At 47.2% G+C, this 16,185-nt stretch overlaps 3 protein-coding genes across 6 annotated transcripts in view; 1 reads left to right on the top strand and 2 right to left on the bottom strand.

Moving 5' to 3' along the window:
- Nucleotides 1-243: 243 nt before the first annotated feature.
- Nucleotides 244-4,845, bottom strand: NKAP (NFKB activating protein). The gene is made up of 9 exons (XM_015860720.2): nucleotides 4,577-4,845; nucleotides 4,236-4,316; nucleotides 3,704-3,777; nucleotides 3,391-3,510; nucleotides 3,220-3,265; nucleotides 2,727-2,842; nucleotides 2,509-2,584; nucleotides 1,873-2,022; nucleotides 244-1,248 (listed from the first exon to the last, which is right to left on the bottom strand). The coding sequence occupies exons 1-9, from the start codon at nucleotides 4,828-4,830 to the stop codon at nucleotides 1,074-1,076; spliced, it is 1,092 nt and encodes a 363-aa protein (XP_015716206.1). The 5' UTR covers nucleotides 4,831-4,845; the 3' UTR covers nucleotides 244-1,073.
- A 77-nt stretch (nucleotides 4,846-4,922) lies between these two features.
- On the top strand, nucleotides 4,923-12,159 carry ZBTB33 (zinc finger and BTB domain containing 33). 2 transcript variants are annotated; one of them, XM_015860718.2, is made up of 2 exons: nucleotides 4,923-5,067; nucleotides 7,414-12,159. In XM_015860718.2, the coding sequence occupies exons 1-2, from the start codon at nucleotides 5,040-5,042 to the stop codon at nucleotides 9,450-9,452; spliced, it is 2,067 nt and encodes a 688-aa protein (XP_015716204.1). In that variant the 5' UTR covers nucleotides 4,923-5,039; the 3' UTR covers nucleotides 9,453-12,159. The 2 variants fall into 2 exon arrangements, with proteins under 2 accessions (XP_015716204.1, XP_015716203.1); XM_015860717.2 differs by lacking the exon at nucleotides 4,923-5,067 and adding an exon at nucleotides 6,494-6,567.
- A 608-nt stretch (nucleotides 12,160-12,767) lies between these two features.
- Nucleotides 12,768-16,185, bottom strand: part of TMEM255A (transmembrane protein 255A) — a 21,914-nt gene continuing 18,496 nt past the window's right edge. For all 3 annotated transcript variants that reach the window (XM_015860730.2, XM_015860731.2, XM_015860732.2), the window contains one exon: nucleotides 12,768-15,409. In XM_015860730.2, the coding sequence (XP_015716216.1) occupies nucleotides 15,251-15,409 (159 nt within the window). In that variant the 3' untranslated portion in view covers nucleotides 12,768-15,250. The remainder of the gene's footprint in view (nucleotides 15,410-16,185) is intronic.

Genomic DNA, 16,185 nt, shown 5'->3' with positions numbered 1-16,185 from the left:
AAGGGATGCCAACCAGAGGGACCTGGACAGGCTTGAAAAGTAGGCCCATGAGGAGCTAATGAAGTTCAACAAGGCCAAGAACAAAGTCTTGCCATTGAGTCAGGGCAATCCCAGGTATGTATACAGTCTGGGGGGAGAACACATTGAGAGGAGCCCTGTGGAGGACTTGGGGATTTTGGTGAACAGAATTAGTCCATATTAGTCCAATTTCATACTAATGAAATAGACCAAATGAGATTAATGCAGAAGTTAAAATAAGACTTTAATCTAGAACATTTCCATAGGCAAGATAAAATAAATTGAAAGATATTTCCTTGTTACCACCTGTCTACAACCAGGTTCCCATTGCTGCACCCCACTGCTCCAATACCTATGTATAACATAGTAGAAATAGAAGCAAGCAACTTATTTGTTTGCCACAGGTTTTGGTAGAATCAAGACCAGACTCTGCTACTACTGTTACTGTCATCTTATATCCCAGTTGCAGTCTGCTTCCTTTAAAGTAACAGAAGGTAATCTATATTAAATTACAAACTTATTTCTATTTACAAGTGTACTTGGAATCGCAAAACAAAATCAACTTTGTTTTGGGAAAAAAATAAAAATAAAAATCTAAGACTTACAAAAAAATACATAAACAGGAACTTAGGAATTCCTTAATTTTCACAACCATCAGTCACAGCTCGCTTGCGATGGCCAACCTACTCTCATTAGTGAGAAGAAATGCAAAACAGCACTTATCAGCATCAGCAGCACGTCCCAGAGCCCTCCCATGGAATCCAGCTGCTTGTCCGACTCTATAAACGAGCACACAACCTTACTACTTCCAAACTTCCTTGCCTGTCCCTTCCCTGCAATCTTTAAGTTTACAGGGATTCCCTGCAGATTGTGAGCAAATCATCTGAGATAATCTGATAGATGTAATCCTGTTTTCTTGATACATATCATTGGTTCTTGGGGCTTGGTCCTGTTGGGTGAAAGGCACTGCAACACTTGCAGGTATTTTCAAATCACGGCTGGAACGGGTCAGCTGCTGCTTGACAGCCTCTATGGCCTCCAGTTCAAATGGGGAATTATTTTTCCTCTTTGCCCTTAGTCTTTCTGTAGACCATCTCTCGAAAGCTTGCAAGGATCTTATTCTCTCTTTTTCTCCTCTCCTCCTGGTTGAAGGATGCCAGAGCTCTCTTTTCATCTGCGCTGTAAATTTGGTTCTCTTTACGCAGACGCACAGCTTCCATTCGACGATGTCTGTGGAAGAAAACATTGTATACATAAGCACGGGCAGAAGGACGTAACGCCCCGTGACAGCTTCCATCCATTAAGTGACCTGAAGGTTTTGAAGGGCTAATAAACAAAGACACCTAAACCAGGGAACCCAAACTGCAAAGAAACCTCCAAGGAACGAGCATAGCTGAGCTGACATCTGAGGGTGTCTGCTCTCAGGCAGTGAGCAGGAAGTCCCTCACGCTCCCAAAATAGCTTGCCAAAATATAAATGAACCTCCTTTTGTACTGGTAGAAGAAGGTATGGTGAACCTCTCACATTAATTTGTCTCATACCAAAGAGCCAGCGCATAGCCTCTGCTGTCCAAACACACAACCCTTAGGGCCATTGGAGACAAGCATCTAATTTGAAATAAAGAGAATTTGAAGCATACTATCTGGAAATAATTTTGATTCTTCAGGAAAAAGTGACTTTAAGAAACTATGCATCTATATATAGCAGTAGAGTTCAGCATATGCCACTGAAAGCGTACAGAGCACGTGCTCTTCAGAGCTTTCAGCTACAGCCTGGGAACAGCTTTTCAGCAGGCCAACAAAGGAAGCAGCTTTGGAAAATGTTACTGAAATATTACCATCATAAGAAACATACCTGCTGCCGCTCATCACGTAACCGGAGCTCTCAAACGATGCAATTTCTTCACTGGTCAAGCCAATCTCACCTCTCCGAGGAATGCGTTTTCCTGCTTTTACATACTCTGCCATTGCTGCACCTTCACCCGGCAACAGGGCGTGCCCATAGCTAAAGAAACAGAGAGACAAACAGGAGGGATTTTAATCAGTCTCAACTAGAGTGAGCCTGAGCCAAACATCCAGCTCCCCCAGTCACTACCAGCTACATTTTAAGGACTTCCTTACTATTTCCCAAGTACGTTCCCATTTCATACTTACAGCTAATCTCAGCAAGAACATTTTAAGTAAGCAGTTTAATAAATTCTGGTTAACCAGTAATGAAGGCTGTATGAAGTCACAGCTCTGCAGAGCATTAGAGTAAAGGCACTTTACTGAAGTAAAAACCAATTAATTTTCTACGAACCCAGGCTAAAATGCGTAAAACAGACTTTTCTACTTAAACTCAGGTCAGAGTAAAGACTAGCACCACTACCACTTCTTAGTTTCTGGTACAGCATCCCTCTTGATATAAATCATATTATTTTAGGTCTTTCTGAGCAGAAATCTTTATGCTAGATTTACTTGACTCAATCAAGGTACCATTTAGAGTACTCACTTTAAAGGCCTATCATCTTGAGACGCATGTGTTTTGGGAGCTTCTGGTCCAATCAAGCTATCAGCTTCTGTATTTTCTGCAATGATCAAATAGTGAAGCAGATCAATACTGTGCCTCTTCTTTGTTATCAGAGCAGTCAACAAGGCAGCAAACACTTAAAAAAAAAAAAGCATGAAAAGAACACCAAGAAGTTTCAAGACAAATCTACGGGCACCTACTTGATCTCTCAATCCAGAGATCCTCCCCTTGAACTGTTCCATCATCAGAATCTTCACTGCTGGAATCACTGGATTCCTTCCGGCTCTTTTTATTTTTCTTTTTCTTGTACTTCTTCCTGCAATAACACCCAAGTTATCCACCAGCATTTAAGATAAAAAAACGTGCTAGGAGTCATACTCAAGTTATGAGTTTCTCAAGATACCTTCCACCAAGGACAGTCTGCATTTACATTGCTGTTTGATTGAAAACAACCGATAGTTAAACAAAGACAACACATCCACTGTTATGGCTTTCATACAGCGCTCGAAAGCGGCTCCCTGTGTTTCAAGGATCTCTCTGTGCTCTGGGATTCTGTACATTTGATGCCAGTCAAATTATGATTATCCACCTGCATTTACAGCTCTAATTACAGGAGCGCTCAGCTTCCCTCCGTTCCTGCTAAGACTGCGCTTAAAAGTAGATGCAATTATACTTCACAGCTTGGAAACTTACTTCCTGTGCTTCCTTTTCTTCCTTTTGCTTTTCTTTTTATCTTCATCTGAAAAACAAAAAACAAAAAAAAGGGAAGATTATGCATCATCAAAAAGCATACACTGTGAATTAGTTAATGCCTCCACCAGAACATCTCAATACACAGCTTGGACATCATTTGTTCTCCCTTACCACTGGAGCTCTGGTCGGACTCGGACTCGCTGTCACTGTCCTCAGAATGTTTTCTGTGTTTCCGTTTGGACGCCTTCCGTTTTCTCTTCTTTCGCTTCTTCTTCTTCTTCCTTTTTTCCTCTGGAATGTTTATAAAAGATAACATTAGAAAAAGATGAAGACTTAGTTCCGTGTATACATCTGGAGCATCCCAAAGCAACAGGGCCTATCACACTCACTTCAACCCAAGTCAGTGAACTTCCTGACAGCAACAACAGCAGTTTCTAGGTAGCGACTGGTTATCAAAATGAGCTGTATAAACAAAGCCAAATACCTTCCGAGCTGGAATCCGAAGAGCTGCTCTTGGATTTTGCCTCTTCGTCTTCTACTGGCGTGTGCTCATCAGAACTGAAGAAAAACAAGTTTGCTTTTTAAGATCTATTTTGTAGTATTTAGTAACTGAAGATCAGATGCACACATACACTGAAACACGTGCTTGTGGATTTTGAGCCACTACTTGCAACAGAGCAAACTGTGCAATGGCCAGCGTGCGAGACAGCAACTGTTTTCAGAACCACAGCAGAAAAGGCACCTATCACAGTATAGAATGTATCATAGAATGCCCTGGGTTGAAAAGGACCATAACAATCATCCAGTTTCAACCCCCTGCCATGGGAAATCATGTAATTGCGTCATGTCTTGAGTAACTGATGTGATGGGATTATCTGAATAACGTCTGTTTGCTTATGTTGGTTCAGATGCTTCTGACACAATGAATTGTGGCACCAGAGGACTCATGCGTTATTGTAAATTCCTCTAGAATTGATATCATAAAAAACAGAGTGAGAAGCAAAACTGTGCCTTACTCAGGGTCAGGAACCTTTGGCGAAAGCCCCCAGACTTCAGGTGCTCCCAGCTCTCCGATTCTCTCCCTCTCATTGAGTCTCCTGGAATGAAGCACACCGTTACTGGACGCTGACACGTCGCACCCAGCGAGCAGCTGCTTGCGGGCATGTCCCACTGCCCATAACAGCGTGAGAACGGGACTTCAATAACAACCTCAGCCCAACCCACGCCCGCAGGCCGAGCGGGCAGAGTCCAGCCCGGCACCCAGAGGCTCGTGCAGCGCCGGCGGCTCCCAGCCTCAAGCAGGGAGAGCCCGCAGACCCGCCCGTTGCCCGTTCCCCGTTCCCGCGTTGGTACTGGCCTCTGCCGCAGGATCTCCTCCTTCTCCTTCTCGTAGTACTCGGGCCAGGCCTTGCCGTGGTGGTGCCCGTGGTGCGCGGAGGCTCGAGTCCCGCCGGGGCTGCGCTCCCGGGATCGGGACCAGCTGCGGCTCCGCCGGTGGCAGCCGCGCCGCGATCCGTTACGGGACCGGGAGCGGGACCGGGAGCGGGAGCGGCGGCCGCGGCGCTCGGGGCTGGCGGCGGCCGGGCTGCGGGAGCGCGACACCGGCGCCATGATGGCGCGGCGGCATTTCCGGGCGGCCTGACGGCACTTCCGACGGCCGCCGGGCCGCGCTGCGCTGCTCGGACGGGGGCGGGAGGCGGCGGCGACGGGGCGCGGGGCGGAAGCGGGGCAGCCCCGCCCGCGGGGCGCAGTGCCCCACCGGCCGTGCGGAAACACGGCGACACGGCGGCGGGGCCGCTCCTTTGTCACCGCCCGGCACCATGGAGGCGCGGGCACAGCCGCGGCCAGGTAAGGCGGCGCGGGCGGACGGCGCACCGGGAGCGGCCTGCAGCCGGGAGCGGCCGGGGGACGGCGGTGCGGGGCCGGGTGAGCACCGAGCGAGGGGGAGCGCTCGCCGGGCCGCGATCCCCGGTGCCCGATGCCCGGTGCCGGCCGGCACATCAGCCCGCGCTGCTCTCGCGGCCATCCCGGCTCGGTCCGGCCCCGCCGCTGTCAGAGCGGCTGTCAGCGCAGCCCGGCCCCGCTCCCGCACACCGGCTGCCGCCCCAGGTTTCACGGGCCCGCTGCCGCCATGCTGCGGCTGTGGGAGCGCGGGGCACATACACGGCTCTTATTTACACGGTTCTTACTTACACGGCTCTTATTTACACGGCTGTTCTTTACACGGCTGTTATTTACACGGCTGTTTTTTACGCCTGCTGTGGGCAGGGTGATGTGGATGAGGCAGGTGGAAGCTGCAGTGCCTGTCACTCTGCCAGCTGAATCCGTACTGCCTCAAATGCTCGTTCCGTGCTTCCCATCTCGGGAGGATCCCGGAACGCAGCCCTGCCCCCTCCACCCGGCCCTGCATCCCCACACGGCACACAAGGTTACGACACCGACAGGCAGAGCTGGTTGCTGCTAACCCACATTGCTGGTGCTGGGCCCCGTCCCTGCAGCCATTAAAGGCACCCAGAGGTGCAGCCGGGGCTCTGCCATCGTGGGTGCAGCCCCAGCTCAACGTGGTGCCCAGCGCTGAGGCGGCTCCTTTTGGATCATTTCCATGCATCAAAATACAGTTGCTTTGTGTTCTTACCCACTGAACACCACCTCTTGTTGTGTGCTCTACACGTCCACATCTTAGAAAAACATGCTTCATTTAACTTGTCACTGTATACGTTTGTATGCTTGTTCAATCCCCAAACACTTTGGAGGCTGATCTGCAAGAGGCCTTGCAAGGCCGAATGGTAAAGCAGTTCACAGCTTGGTTTTGGGAACCCCAGAGCACTGCTCCTTCCAAACCAGTGCTTGTCTTTAGCTGTAGGTTCTCCTGTGAGTTCCTGCAAAGTCTGTAGGATCAAACAGATCAGGAACCGCAGATAAAACGTGCCATGAGCTCGGGTTCTCTGTGAGAACACTGCAGAGCACTCACACACACTGTGTCCAGGAGACTGCCCGGTGTGTGCCCGCACATGGCTGTCGCACACGCTCCAATGCAGGGTACGGGGTGGGCAGAGCCGGGCAGCGGGAGCGCAGCGTCAATGCCGGACGTGGCCGCCCGAGGCCTCGATGGAGGCGGCATCACCCGCGGCCCACGCGCTCCCGTCGGCAGCCGAAGCCGCTCGGCTCGTGGCTCCGAATGCAGCCGAGCGCGCTCGGGCGGAGCGCCGTGCCGCCGTCCCGCGGGGCCGGGCAGCGCGTGGCAGCGCCTCCTGCCGGCCGCGGTCAGGGGGCGGCGCCCGAGCCCGACGAGCGGCGGCTGCGGCGGGGCCGGTGCCCGTGAGCGCGGTGCAGGGCGGCGGGTGCCAGGTAACGCGGGCCCCGGTTCCGCTCCTCGAGCCGCGGCTCCCCCTCGTCCGCCCTGCCCGCCTGGCCTCGAGCGGGAAGCGGCGGCGGCGGGTACGGCCTGGCCGCGCGGCGGGGCCCCGTCGGCTCCGGGCAGGCCGCGCCCCGGGTCCGCCGGCCGTTATCGCGGCACGACACCGGCCGGCCGGCGGCTGGGACACCTGGCCGTGCCGCGGGGGGTCGGGGCCGGGCGCTCGGCAGCCGGCGGCCCGTCCTGCGCCGTGCGGGGCGCCGGGAGCGGGCACCTCCCGCTCGTGCCTGCGTGCGGCCTTTGAGGCGCCGAGGTCAGGCGCTGCCCGGGCCGGTTCGGCTCCGCGCTGCCGCCGCGCCGCGGCCTCCTACGGGAATGGGCTGCGGGAGCGGGAGCCGAATGAATGGATGCTCGCGGAGCTGAAGGGCCGGCGGCGTTGCCTGCCACATCGGGGGTGGTTGTCTGCTCTGCTTGTGGCCCTTAGAGAGCTGGGTGCTCCCGAGCTTCTAACCGTATGGCATATTTTCATAATGCAGCGTCTGTTAACGTTCAGCCTTTCAGAGAAGCCCATCTTGCTTCTCATATTTACCTCACTTGCCGCTGAATCGAAAGCAGGTTTTTCCCCTGCTATGAACAGAGTATATTTATGACTGCACGTGCCTCGTGTGGACAAACACTACATCTGCACAGTGCTGTGACACATGAGCTTATGAATAATACCTCACGTGGAGATGTGTTATTTCAGAGGATGGAGTAAGCTGAAAAGGCAGAAATGCTGCCATACAGTTAAAGCTCTCAGTGTGTGGTTTTGCTTGATGCCTCTTGCTTTCTTTTTACAGGAATGGAGGGGGAAAACCTGATTTCCGCAACAGACACGCAGTACTCTAGTTCACTCCTTCAGTCTTTGAACGAACAACGTGGCCACGGGCTTTTCTGTGATGTTACTGTTATTGTGGAGGAACGGAAGTTTCGAGCTCACAGGAACATTCTTTCTGCCTCGAGCACTTATTTCCACCAGCTTTTGTCGGTGGCTGGGCCGGTAGTTGAATTGAGCTTTGTGAGAGCTGAGGTTTTTGCCGAAATACTTAATTATATATATAGTTCCAAAATAATCTCAGTTCGAGCTGACTTAATTGATGAATTGATTAAATCAGGGCAGCAGTTGGGTGTTAAATTCCTAGCTGATCTGTCTGTAGCTCCATCTGATGGAAGAAGCGTGCCAGGCGAGGTCAAAAACGGTGCTTTGAGAACTTCAGCTTCTGGCCCCACTCAGAAGGATGCTGAGACACAAGTACCTGCCATCAGGCAGGAATGTCGAGAGGGGACGGGTTGGATGCCAGTTATAACTGAATCGTTCTCTCTACATGGCATAGCCTACGAGACTCCAAAAATAACAGTGACTGATTCAGATGATGATGACGATGTCATCTTTTGCTCCGAGATTGTTCCACCAAAAGAATGTACTAAAGACGCAAGTGCTGCAATCCAGAACCAGCCTTGCCCAAATGCACTTGGAGTTTCTGACCCAAAGTCATGTGGCAGTGGTGGCTCCCCGCTTTTGTCTAGCACCACATTGGCTCAAAAACTTAATTCCTCTGCTAATCAGCTGAACCCAAACCAAACACTGTCAGGTGCTGAATCACTCATCCCTGTGACACCACAGCATTCGACAACTGAGCTCATTTTGCTGAATCGGCCCCCAGTTAACCCCTTGCCCAGTGTCAGCTCCTCGCATCAAACGCACATGCCCCCAACCATTAATCTGGTTGAGGACAGCCGGAAGCCATCTGATAAAAGTCCCTCAGCTGAAGTGGAAACCGCTGCTGTTGATGTAGAAGAGGTGGTTGAGGACAGCGATGAAGTCATCAGCTCCTCTAGTCCTAGTTCAGTCAGCAATAGCTCTTCGGTTCAGCAACCTTCTGTACCCAAAGCGGCACCCTCTGAAGGATCAGGAGTACAGAAAAAACAGCTCGTTACGTTTCCACAAGAGCAAACTTCTAAACCTGGAGAATTTAAAATAAAAATCTCGGATGTGCTTAGTGGAAACAACAAGGAATTTGGTCCGGGTATAGCATCAAAACACACGGGAGAAGGGCAGAAAATCATAACGTTAGATAGGGCAGCTGAAATAGGAGGCTTATCCACAGGCTGCAAGGTTTACGCAAATATTGGTGAGGACACTTACGACATAGTCATTCCAGTTAAGGATGATCCCGAGGAAGGAAAAGCCAAGCCTGATGAAACCCCTAGAACATCTGATGGTGATTCCTCGAGCAGGAAACGCATGAAAGTAAAGCACGATGACCATTACGAGCTGATAGTGGATGGAAGGGTCTACTACATTTGTATTGTGTGTAAGAGATCGTACGTGTGTCTGACAAGTTTACGGAGACATTTTAATGTTCATTCCTGGGAGAAGAAGTATCCGTGTCGATACTGTGATAAAGTTTTCCCTCTTGCAGAATACCGCACGAAGCATGAAATTCACCACACTGGTGAGCGGAGGTACCAGTGCTTGACGTGCGGCAAGTCTTTCATCAACTACCAGGTTATGGCCTCACACGTAAGGTCAGTTCATAGCCAAGACCCTTCGGGAGATCACAAGCTTTATCGACTGCATCCTTGCAAGTCTTTGCGGATCAGACAGTACGCATACATTTCTGATCGCTCAAGCAGCTTACCGGTAATAAACGAGAATAGAATTGTTTATCATGTTGACGCAGCAAAGAATGGCACTGAAGGAACAACATCTAATTCTCCAGGCAAACAAATGAGCTGGGATGATATTTTCGTTCCACGGGGAAATGATGCAATTTTCAAGCAAAATCAATCAGAGGGTAGTTCTGAATTTGAGTTTGTAATACCAGAATCTTACTGAGATGCATTACATACTGGGAGAAGGCTTCAGAGAGTATATACTGCAGCTTTTACAAACGAACTATTAAAGTAACTGTAAAACAGATTGTTCAGAGCAAAAACATGTGAACTTGTTCGACAAAGTCATCAAATGGTAGTACTTAGATGGGTCGTTAGTAGCTGCAAATAACTTGTTGAAGCGATTCCTTGGAAGGTGTACTTGAATACTGATTCAGACATTTCTAAGGAGCTGGCAGTGTTTGCAAGTACGTTCATTTTGATCAGAACATGGGAATTTGTGGCTGGAAAAAGGTGCAGCTTTCTCCTAAAGAGCGAGAAAACTGATTTCTAAAGTAATTCGAGGTATTTCTTGTACCCTACTTAGGTAAATCCTTTCTTTCATGTTAGCACTTTAATGCTGAATTGTGCTTCATGATTCATGAAGAAAACAGTAAGATTTTCTATGGCAGTGTTTTCAGTATCAAACCACCGAAGAGAATCATAGGCCTTGTGTTATTTTTCTGAATAACATGTTACCGCAAGGGTCCAAACTGACTGATCCAGCAGATTGGAGCAGTGCATTTTTCAGCTAACATCTTAATTGTGCTTTTATAAGCAATACGAATCATCTGTCTTCACGCAGGTATTCTTGCCGATGAGAGATACTCAGTTTGGTTTAACTTGAGCACGCTTTTAATTGTGCTAGGCAGTATGGTAAGTGGGATAGTCAGTGTCTGGACCATTCTGTTTCAGTCTCTGCATCAGGGAAAAGGTCAGTGCTCAGTAGTGCAGGAATCAAGAACACAAACTTTTTTTTTCTTCTCCCTCAAGAAAGGTTTCAGTGTGGTATAAAAAAAGTAATCCCAAAGGCTTTGAAATTTACTTAGGATGGATAAATCCTCTGAGTGCTGCATCGGTGCTGAGGCTGCTGAGGATCTCCTGTATGTCTTTGGCTACATCTTTAAGTGGGACAGGAATTTAGTTTTCTAATTCTCCCATTTCTGGGGGGTGTAATCTTACGATAATGATGTGACTGACGTTCAGAAAATGCCTGCCATCCCTCATACTCCACTGCATCATCTCTACAATTGCCTACTTGTCATCTGTTTTCACTTTTAGGCTGCTTCTATTGCTCCTTTTCCTTACATTCTTGGGCAGTGAGAAGATAATTAGGAGAAATCCAACAGGAGCAAGAGAAGGAGACCTGAGGAAAAACAGCATTCGTAGTGTAGCACTTCAGGTTTAGTGGCTTACTGCATTTTTCTTCGTGGTAAGATGAAAGCTGCTCAGAAGTTCTAGTGGTTACTGAGGAAGACTGTTGTGCATAATAGTAGTTAGTTACCGTTGCTCTCATTGCTTAAACCTTTTTATTTTCAAGTTTCAGATAAGTACTTGATCCTCTGACCTTCAATGTTAAGGCTTAGGCATGCATTTTAGACATGCAAGGTATTTAAATAGTAAATGGTTCAAATACAGCTTGAGCAGTAAGAAAGGGTGCTGGAAAGGTGGGAGAAAGAGGAGAATCTCTTTTCTTTTTATGTGTGTTATGCAGCATTTCTGTTTCATAGGCCAAAAATGTTACATGCATGGTTGTTTTCCAGACCGTGTTGCAACCCCTTTGAATGTAAGGGGGTATGCTTTCAGATGTTACATGTTGGATGTAGTCTGAGATGGCATTTCAGCAGCTTCACAGCAATAACGTACTGATTGCCCGGTGTAGCTGGCCACATGCTACATAGGAATGTCTTGAACGTACCGTCATGGCAAATGCAATGGTTTTGTTGTGGACATGACACACACGGAATGAAGCACACACTGCATTCAGTTGTACTGAAAAATAGTGGCTACAAATGTACTAAAAAACTTAAACTGTGCCTACTGATGGTCTTTTTGTGGAGGAAAACTGGAAAATTAGGGCTCTGTAACTGTATTTCTGCTAGAAGACTCGTGCGTGCCTGCTGTCTCAGGGGCTTCAGTTTTCCTTGGAAGTGATATTTGATATCCAAAGTCCAGAGGTCACATAATGTGGGTTGTTGTTAGTTTTTAATTCTCTATTTATTGATTTGGAAACACATCAGATCCCGTCTCTTTAAGCTTTTTGTTTGTTTGTTTGTTTGTTTAACGGGGCCATGAGCATTTGTGTTTTAATTTCTGGTTTTGACACTTGTGTTTGTTTGTTTTTACCATTAACGTCAAGAAAGGCAATTACGTGACTAAGAAATTGCCTGGGGGTAAGGAAAGGAAAAGACTGAATCTGAAAAATCATTTACATCAAACTCAAACCATTTCAGAGCCGTACCCAGCAAACCTCACGGCCATTCTCACACAGCTAACAGCCCAAACGGAGCTGCCACAAGATGTAATAACAGGGACGGCGTTGGCTCTGTATGGTTTCTTTGGAGGTTCATACCATAGCATTCCAGTAAGTGAGCTAAATAAAAATGGAGATGAAAAGAAATTGGCTGCTTATTTATTTTGTACCGTTAAGGCATGCAGCTTAGGAAACTATGCAGAAGCCAACAACTACACGTGAGCATTGAGTTCGACAGCTATTACCTACGGACTGTTCCATGGGAAACACTGCTAACGTTTGCCACATCTGTAATGTATATACTTGTACAGTCTTTCTTGAACATACTTTTTAAAGTTGCGTTCTACTTTTCATTAATCGATACTTGATATTAGTTCTTAGAGCTTTCTATGGCAAAAATAAAAAGTTTAATTCTAGAGACGTGCAGCATGCTTCTTTTCAGTGGCAGATCAACTCCTCCACATCAGAGGACCAACAGCTCTCATACCACCGTGCTCAGCTCCACCTGAACAGCAGGGCATGCCCTACAGGCTGCTTGTCGGGGGGATGCTTTGCTTTCTCATTTGGGTAGGGCTGCTTAACAATGAAGCCGGGGGAGTACCTGAGGCTTAACAGAATAGAAGAAACACCACCACAGTGGTAGAACCACCAGTTTCCCAATACAGCAAATACTGTTTGTTGTTAAAGAGGTGCAGTTGTGTCGAATTCCTCCATGAACTTTGCGCCAGGACAAGTTTAGGTTGGATATTAGGAAGAACTTTACAGAAAGGGTAATTAGGTACTGGAATAGGCTCCCCAGAGAGGTGGTTGAATCACCATCCCTGGTTGTGCTTAAGAGCCGTTTGGATGTGGTACTCAGGGACATGATTTAATGTAGGGTTTTTAGAGTTAGGGTACTATGGTTAGGCTGTGGTTGGATTTGATGATCTTCAAGGTCTTTTCCAACCTGGGTAATTTTATGATTCTATGAATGCTGAAGGTGCTCATAAAACACAAAACTTGCTAAAACATCAAATGCAGCTTATGAACGCTTATAAAAGTCACACCAGTTTATTTGACCTTGGTAAAGTAATAAAAGGGTACAGATGGTTCACAGTTCTACATTCCTGTTAGAAATGATGACCACAGTGCAGAAGGTTGCATTCACATGAAACACTTATTTTACTTGAGCAGAAGGAAACACGTAATTCAAGAGAAAAACAGGTAATTTTTTCAATGTGACAACGGCCTCATCGTATTACAGTGAATTTAAAGCAGCAATGTAATTTTTGCTTAAGTATTCCTTAGAAAACAAGAATTCTGATTGACAATTCCCTAAGTTTAGTGCTTCTGTCAAGTCAAACTCGATGACACGATTGTTTCCTTATTGTTTCTCTGCCGTTCAGTTCTGTTCCCCTCCCAGATCTGCCTCTGTCCTGCCCTGCGGTGCTCTGGCCCCCTGAGCCCTGCTCAGTAGACAGGCACAAATGGTATCATGTATTTGTTGGCACTGGGACCTTCCATTTCAAAGATGCAGCAATACCAAATTTAGTGATTGAAGTGAATGTGGCCTTCAAATTCCAGGTTTGTGGGTAGATTTGAAATGGCACACAATCTCTTTAAAAAGATTTCATCCAGAAAAAAAAAAAACGCAACATAAAATGGATGAGACTCTTAATATGTTGTTTTCAGTATGCACATTTCCAAGAGCAGCACTTGAACTATCAGCAGTAAAACAGAACGCCACCAGGACGTGATCTGCACACACTACTGCTTTAAATCTTGTGACTGTACTCCCTTCCCCAGCTACTCTTTTCACTTGTTGCTGGAGGAAAGCTATGTTTGTTTCCAGAGAAACAGTGCCATCCATGAGCTGGCTAACACACTAGCAGTGGACAGTGGAATGAGAAGGTTAACACGCAGCCCAGCCTAAAGGCTTCGCAAATGCATAGTATTGAAAACAGTATTATAAAGTGTGGTGTACTTTTCAAAGTGAGATCAGGGACTTCAGCGTTCATTTTCCACGTTGACAGCATTTTGTTTTTAGTTTAAAAGTAGAGGCCACAGCTTAATATGTAGCTGTTGATTTTCTCCCTGGCATGTGGACCAGTTTCATATTCTGCACGCCAGATTGAGCTGTTGGGTATCTTGTCTGCAGCAGAGCTGAATGTAAATGTAGGCAATTTGGGATTAGGGCCAGCAATCTGATGCAAAGGACAGTCCATTTTTAGGAAATAAGGAATAAAATGTCAGTACCTTACTCCTCCTCTCTGAAGCGAGCAGTTGGGAATGCTCAGGCTGAACAGCTCAGGTCTAAAAGCCGTCATCTGAGGTCACTTAGTGGAGTAGAACCACACTTTACAGGACACTGTGTCACGTAACAAAGCTGACCTTCTTTTGTTATGCGGGACGCATGCAAAATCTGTTGGAATCTAGATCAATCAGCACAGTCATCAGCTGAAGATTAAATGAAAGTCACAACGATAATTGCAAATTCCTATCAGCTTCATCCTATATTACACGGTGTTGAATTTTATCCATGTGAGACTTAGATCTTGGAGAACTGGTTGTGGAAATTCCCTATGTGCAGCCCATAACACAGCTACTAAGACACTGCTTACTCAAGGTGCTGATTCAACCCGTTAAAAAATGTACAACCTTAATGTCCTAACCAAGCAGAGAAGGAAAAAGAAAGTGTTTCCACTGCATTGTGCCAGTGACTTGTGGGCAGTTTCTGAAGATTTAGGCAGTGCAGCCGCCCGGATGGTTTGATTTCAGCATTGTGACAAAGAATTAGGAAGACAGACAACTGCATTTCACCTTCTATCTTAAGAAATGTCCCAAAATAAATCAGCTAATTGAGCTTATTAAAGCTTTTTCCCCCAAATAATTAAGTAAATAAATAAATAAATAAATAAATAAATACTCCCATTATTCTGCTGACACATAAGATAACACCCTATTTAGTGACCTCTATTTATTAAAGACATTGTCCTGGCTCCTCACTAGGGTTTCCATCCTGTAGACTGTAACCAACAAATGACGTGAGCCAAGCTCTGCAGCCCCACTAAATCCCCCAAAACTGGTGGCCAAAGGCCAAACACAAAACAAGCATCAGGTTGAGCTGTCTGCAAGCACCCTCACCTCGAGCAGAATGATACTCCTGGTCAGCTGTGGATCCTGGCTACCCTTACCTCAGCTTGACTCAAGATGTAGTAAGGCAGACCAGAATCTATTGTCTGCATTGTATAACTTTAATAAAAGCCAAGGACCCCATGACCCTTACTGTAAAATGAAGAGGCTGGAATTTAGGTCCCCTGCAAAACATCAGCAGTATGTCCCCTTCCTCCCACCCCATGATTAAACCTCTGAAATAAGTCTCGCAAGAATGAACCGTCCAATCAAGCATTCATGTTTGCAATTATCTTCTGTATCTATTCCCCCCCCCTTCCTCCCACAGTAAGATATAAACACAAAATGTTCACAATCATTTAACTGGCGAGTATTTAGTTCTTCTTTCCCCTCATTCTTTATGGTGTATAAGGTGGTGGCTTTTCAAAAGGTGGAAAATATGGTGGTGAGTACCGAGGAGGAGCATTGGAGGACCACATGTAGCTGGGAGATGGTGACACTGACTGTGGGTCATCTGAGAGGCCAGAGGGAGTAGAGGCCGGGAACACGCTGGAATGCTGCAGGGAGGAAGCAAGAATGCTATTACATGTCTGATTTGAAGGGCTGTGGTAGAACAGGATCACGTTACACAGCAGAGGAAGATTAATATTTCAAGACTCAGTTCTGCAAAGCGTACAGACATACGAGTACATGAATCACTCGTTGCACTCACGGTAATCACAGTAACAGTGCTGCATAATGAAACTCCTGAGACCTGCAATGGAAGGAGCATTCTGGTTCTCTCTCATTGCTTCTGCTGTGTACCTGCTTGCATCTCATGTAGCCTGGACAACCAAAAGCTGATGAGTCTCTTTCACATCTCAGCTTTCATATATCAGCCACTGGCAAGAAACAGGCTGTAGTTTCTTTTTGCCCTAGTTTTTATCATCCATTAGAATAATAATGGCAGCAAACAATTTATTCCATCAGTAAGTAAAAAGCTTCAAAAAGTTTTACATAAGCAACGTGTACATGCCTGAAAATCACTTTCTGCACTCCGGAATTCCTTTGTTCCCCCCCCAATACCTTGGGTCGCGTGATTGCTGGCACCTCCACAGAGCTGTGAAAACGTTACCCCTGACAAGCACATTCTCAGGCTGACCCTTGCATTCCTGACTGCCACCTGGCCACACTAAGACAGTGCTCACAGAGCAGCCTGGGCAAGGCGCTGGGCCCTGCTCCCAGCACTCTGCACTGCTGGGGAGAAGCATATTCCTGCTTAGTGCCATGCACTGAGCTCCTCATGGTGCCCTGGACGTGGTTCATCCTTTGGGTGCAGGCATCGCTGCCAAAC

The sequence above is a fragment of the Coturnix japonica genome, chromosome 4, assembly GCF_001577835.2.
Source record: "Coturnix japonica isolate 7356 chromosome 4, Coturnix japonica 2.1, whole genome shotgun sequence".
NCBI classification, from domain to species: domain Eukaryota; kingdom Metazoa; phylum Chordata; class Aves; order Galliformes; family Phasianidae; genus Coturnix; species Coturnix japonica.
The sequence above is the reverse complement of the archived record's forward strand: the minus strand, read 5'-3'. Positions and strand labels throughout refer to the sequence as shown.

Coding starts and splice junctions, on each gene's coding strand:
- NKAP (XM_015860720.2), bottom strand. CDS start 4,830: ATGGCGCCGGTGTCGCGCTCCCGCAGCCCGGCCGCCGCCAGCCCCGAG. Junction 3,778..4,235: donor CCAAAGGTTCCTGACCCTGA/GTAAGGCACAGT, acceptor GTTTTTCTTCAG/TTCTGATGAGCACACGCCAG. Junction 3,266..3,390: donor GTCCGACCAGAGCTCCAGTG/GTAAGGGAGAAC, acceptor TTTGTTTTTCAG/ATGAAGATAAAAAGAAAAGC.
- ZBTB33 (XM_015860718.2), top strand. CDS start 5,040: ATGGAGGCGCGGGCACAGCCGCGGCCAG. Junction 5,068..7,413: donor GCGGGCACAGCCGCGGCCAG/GTAAGGCGGCGC, acceptor TTCTTTTTACAG/GAATGGAGGGGGAAAACCTG.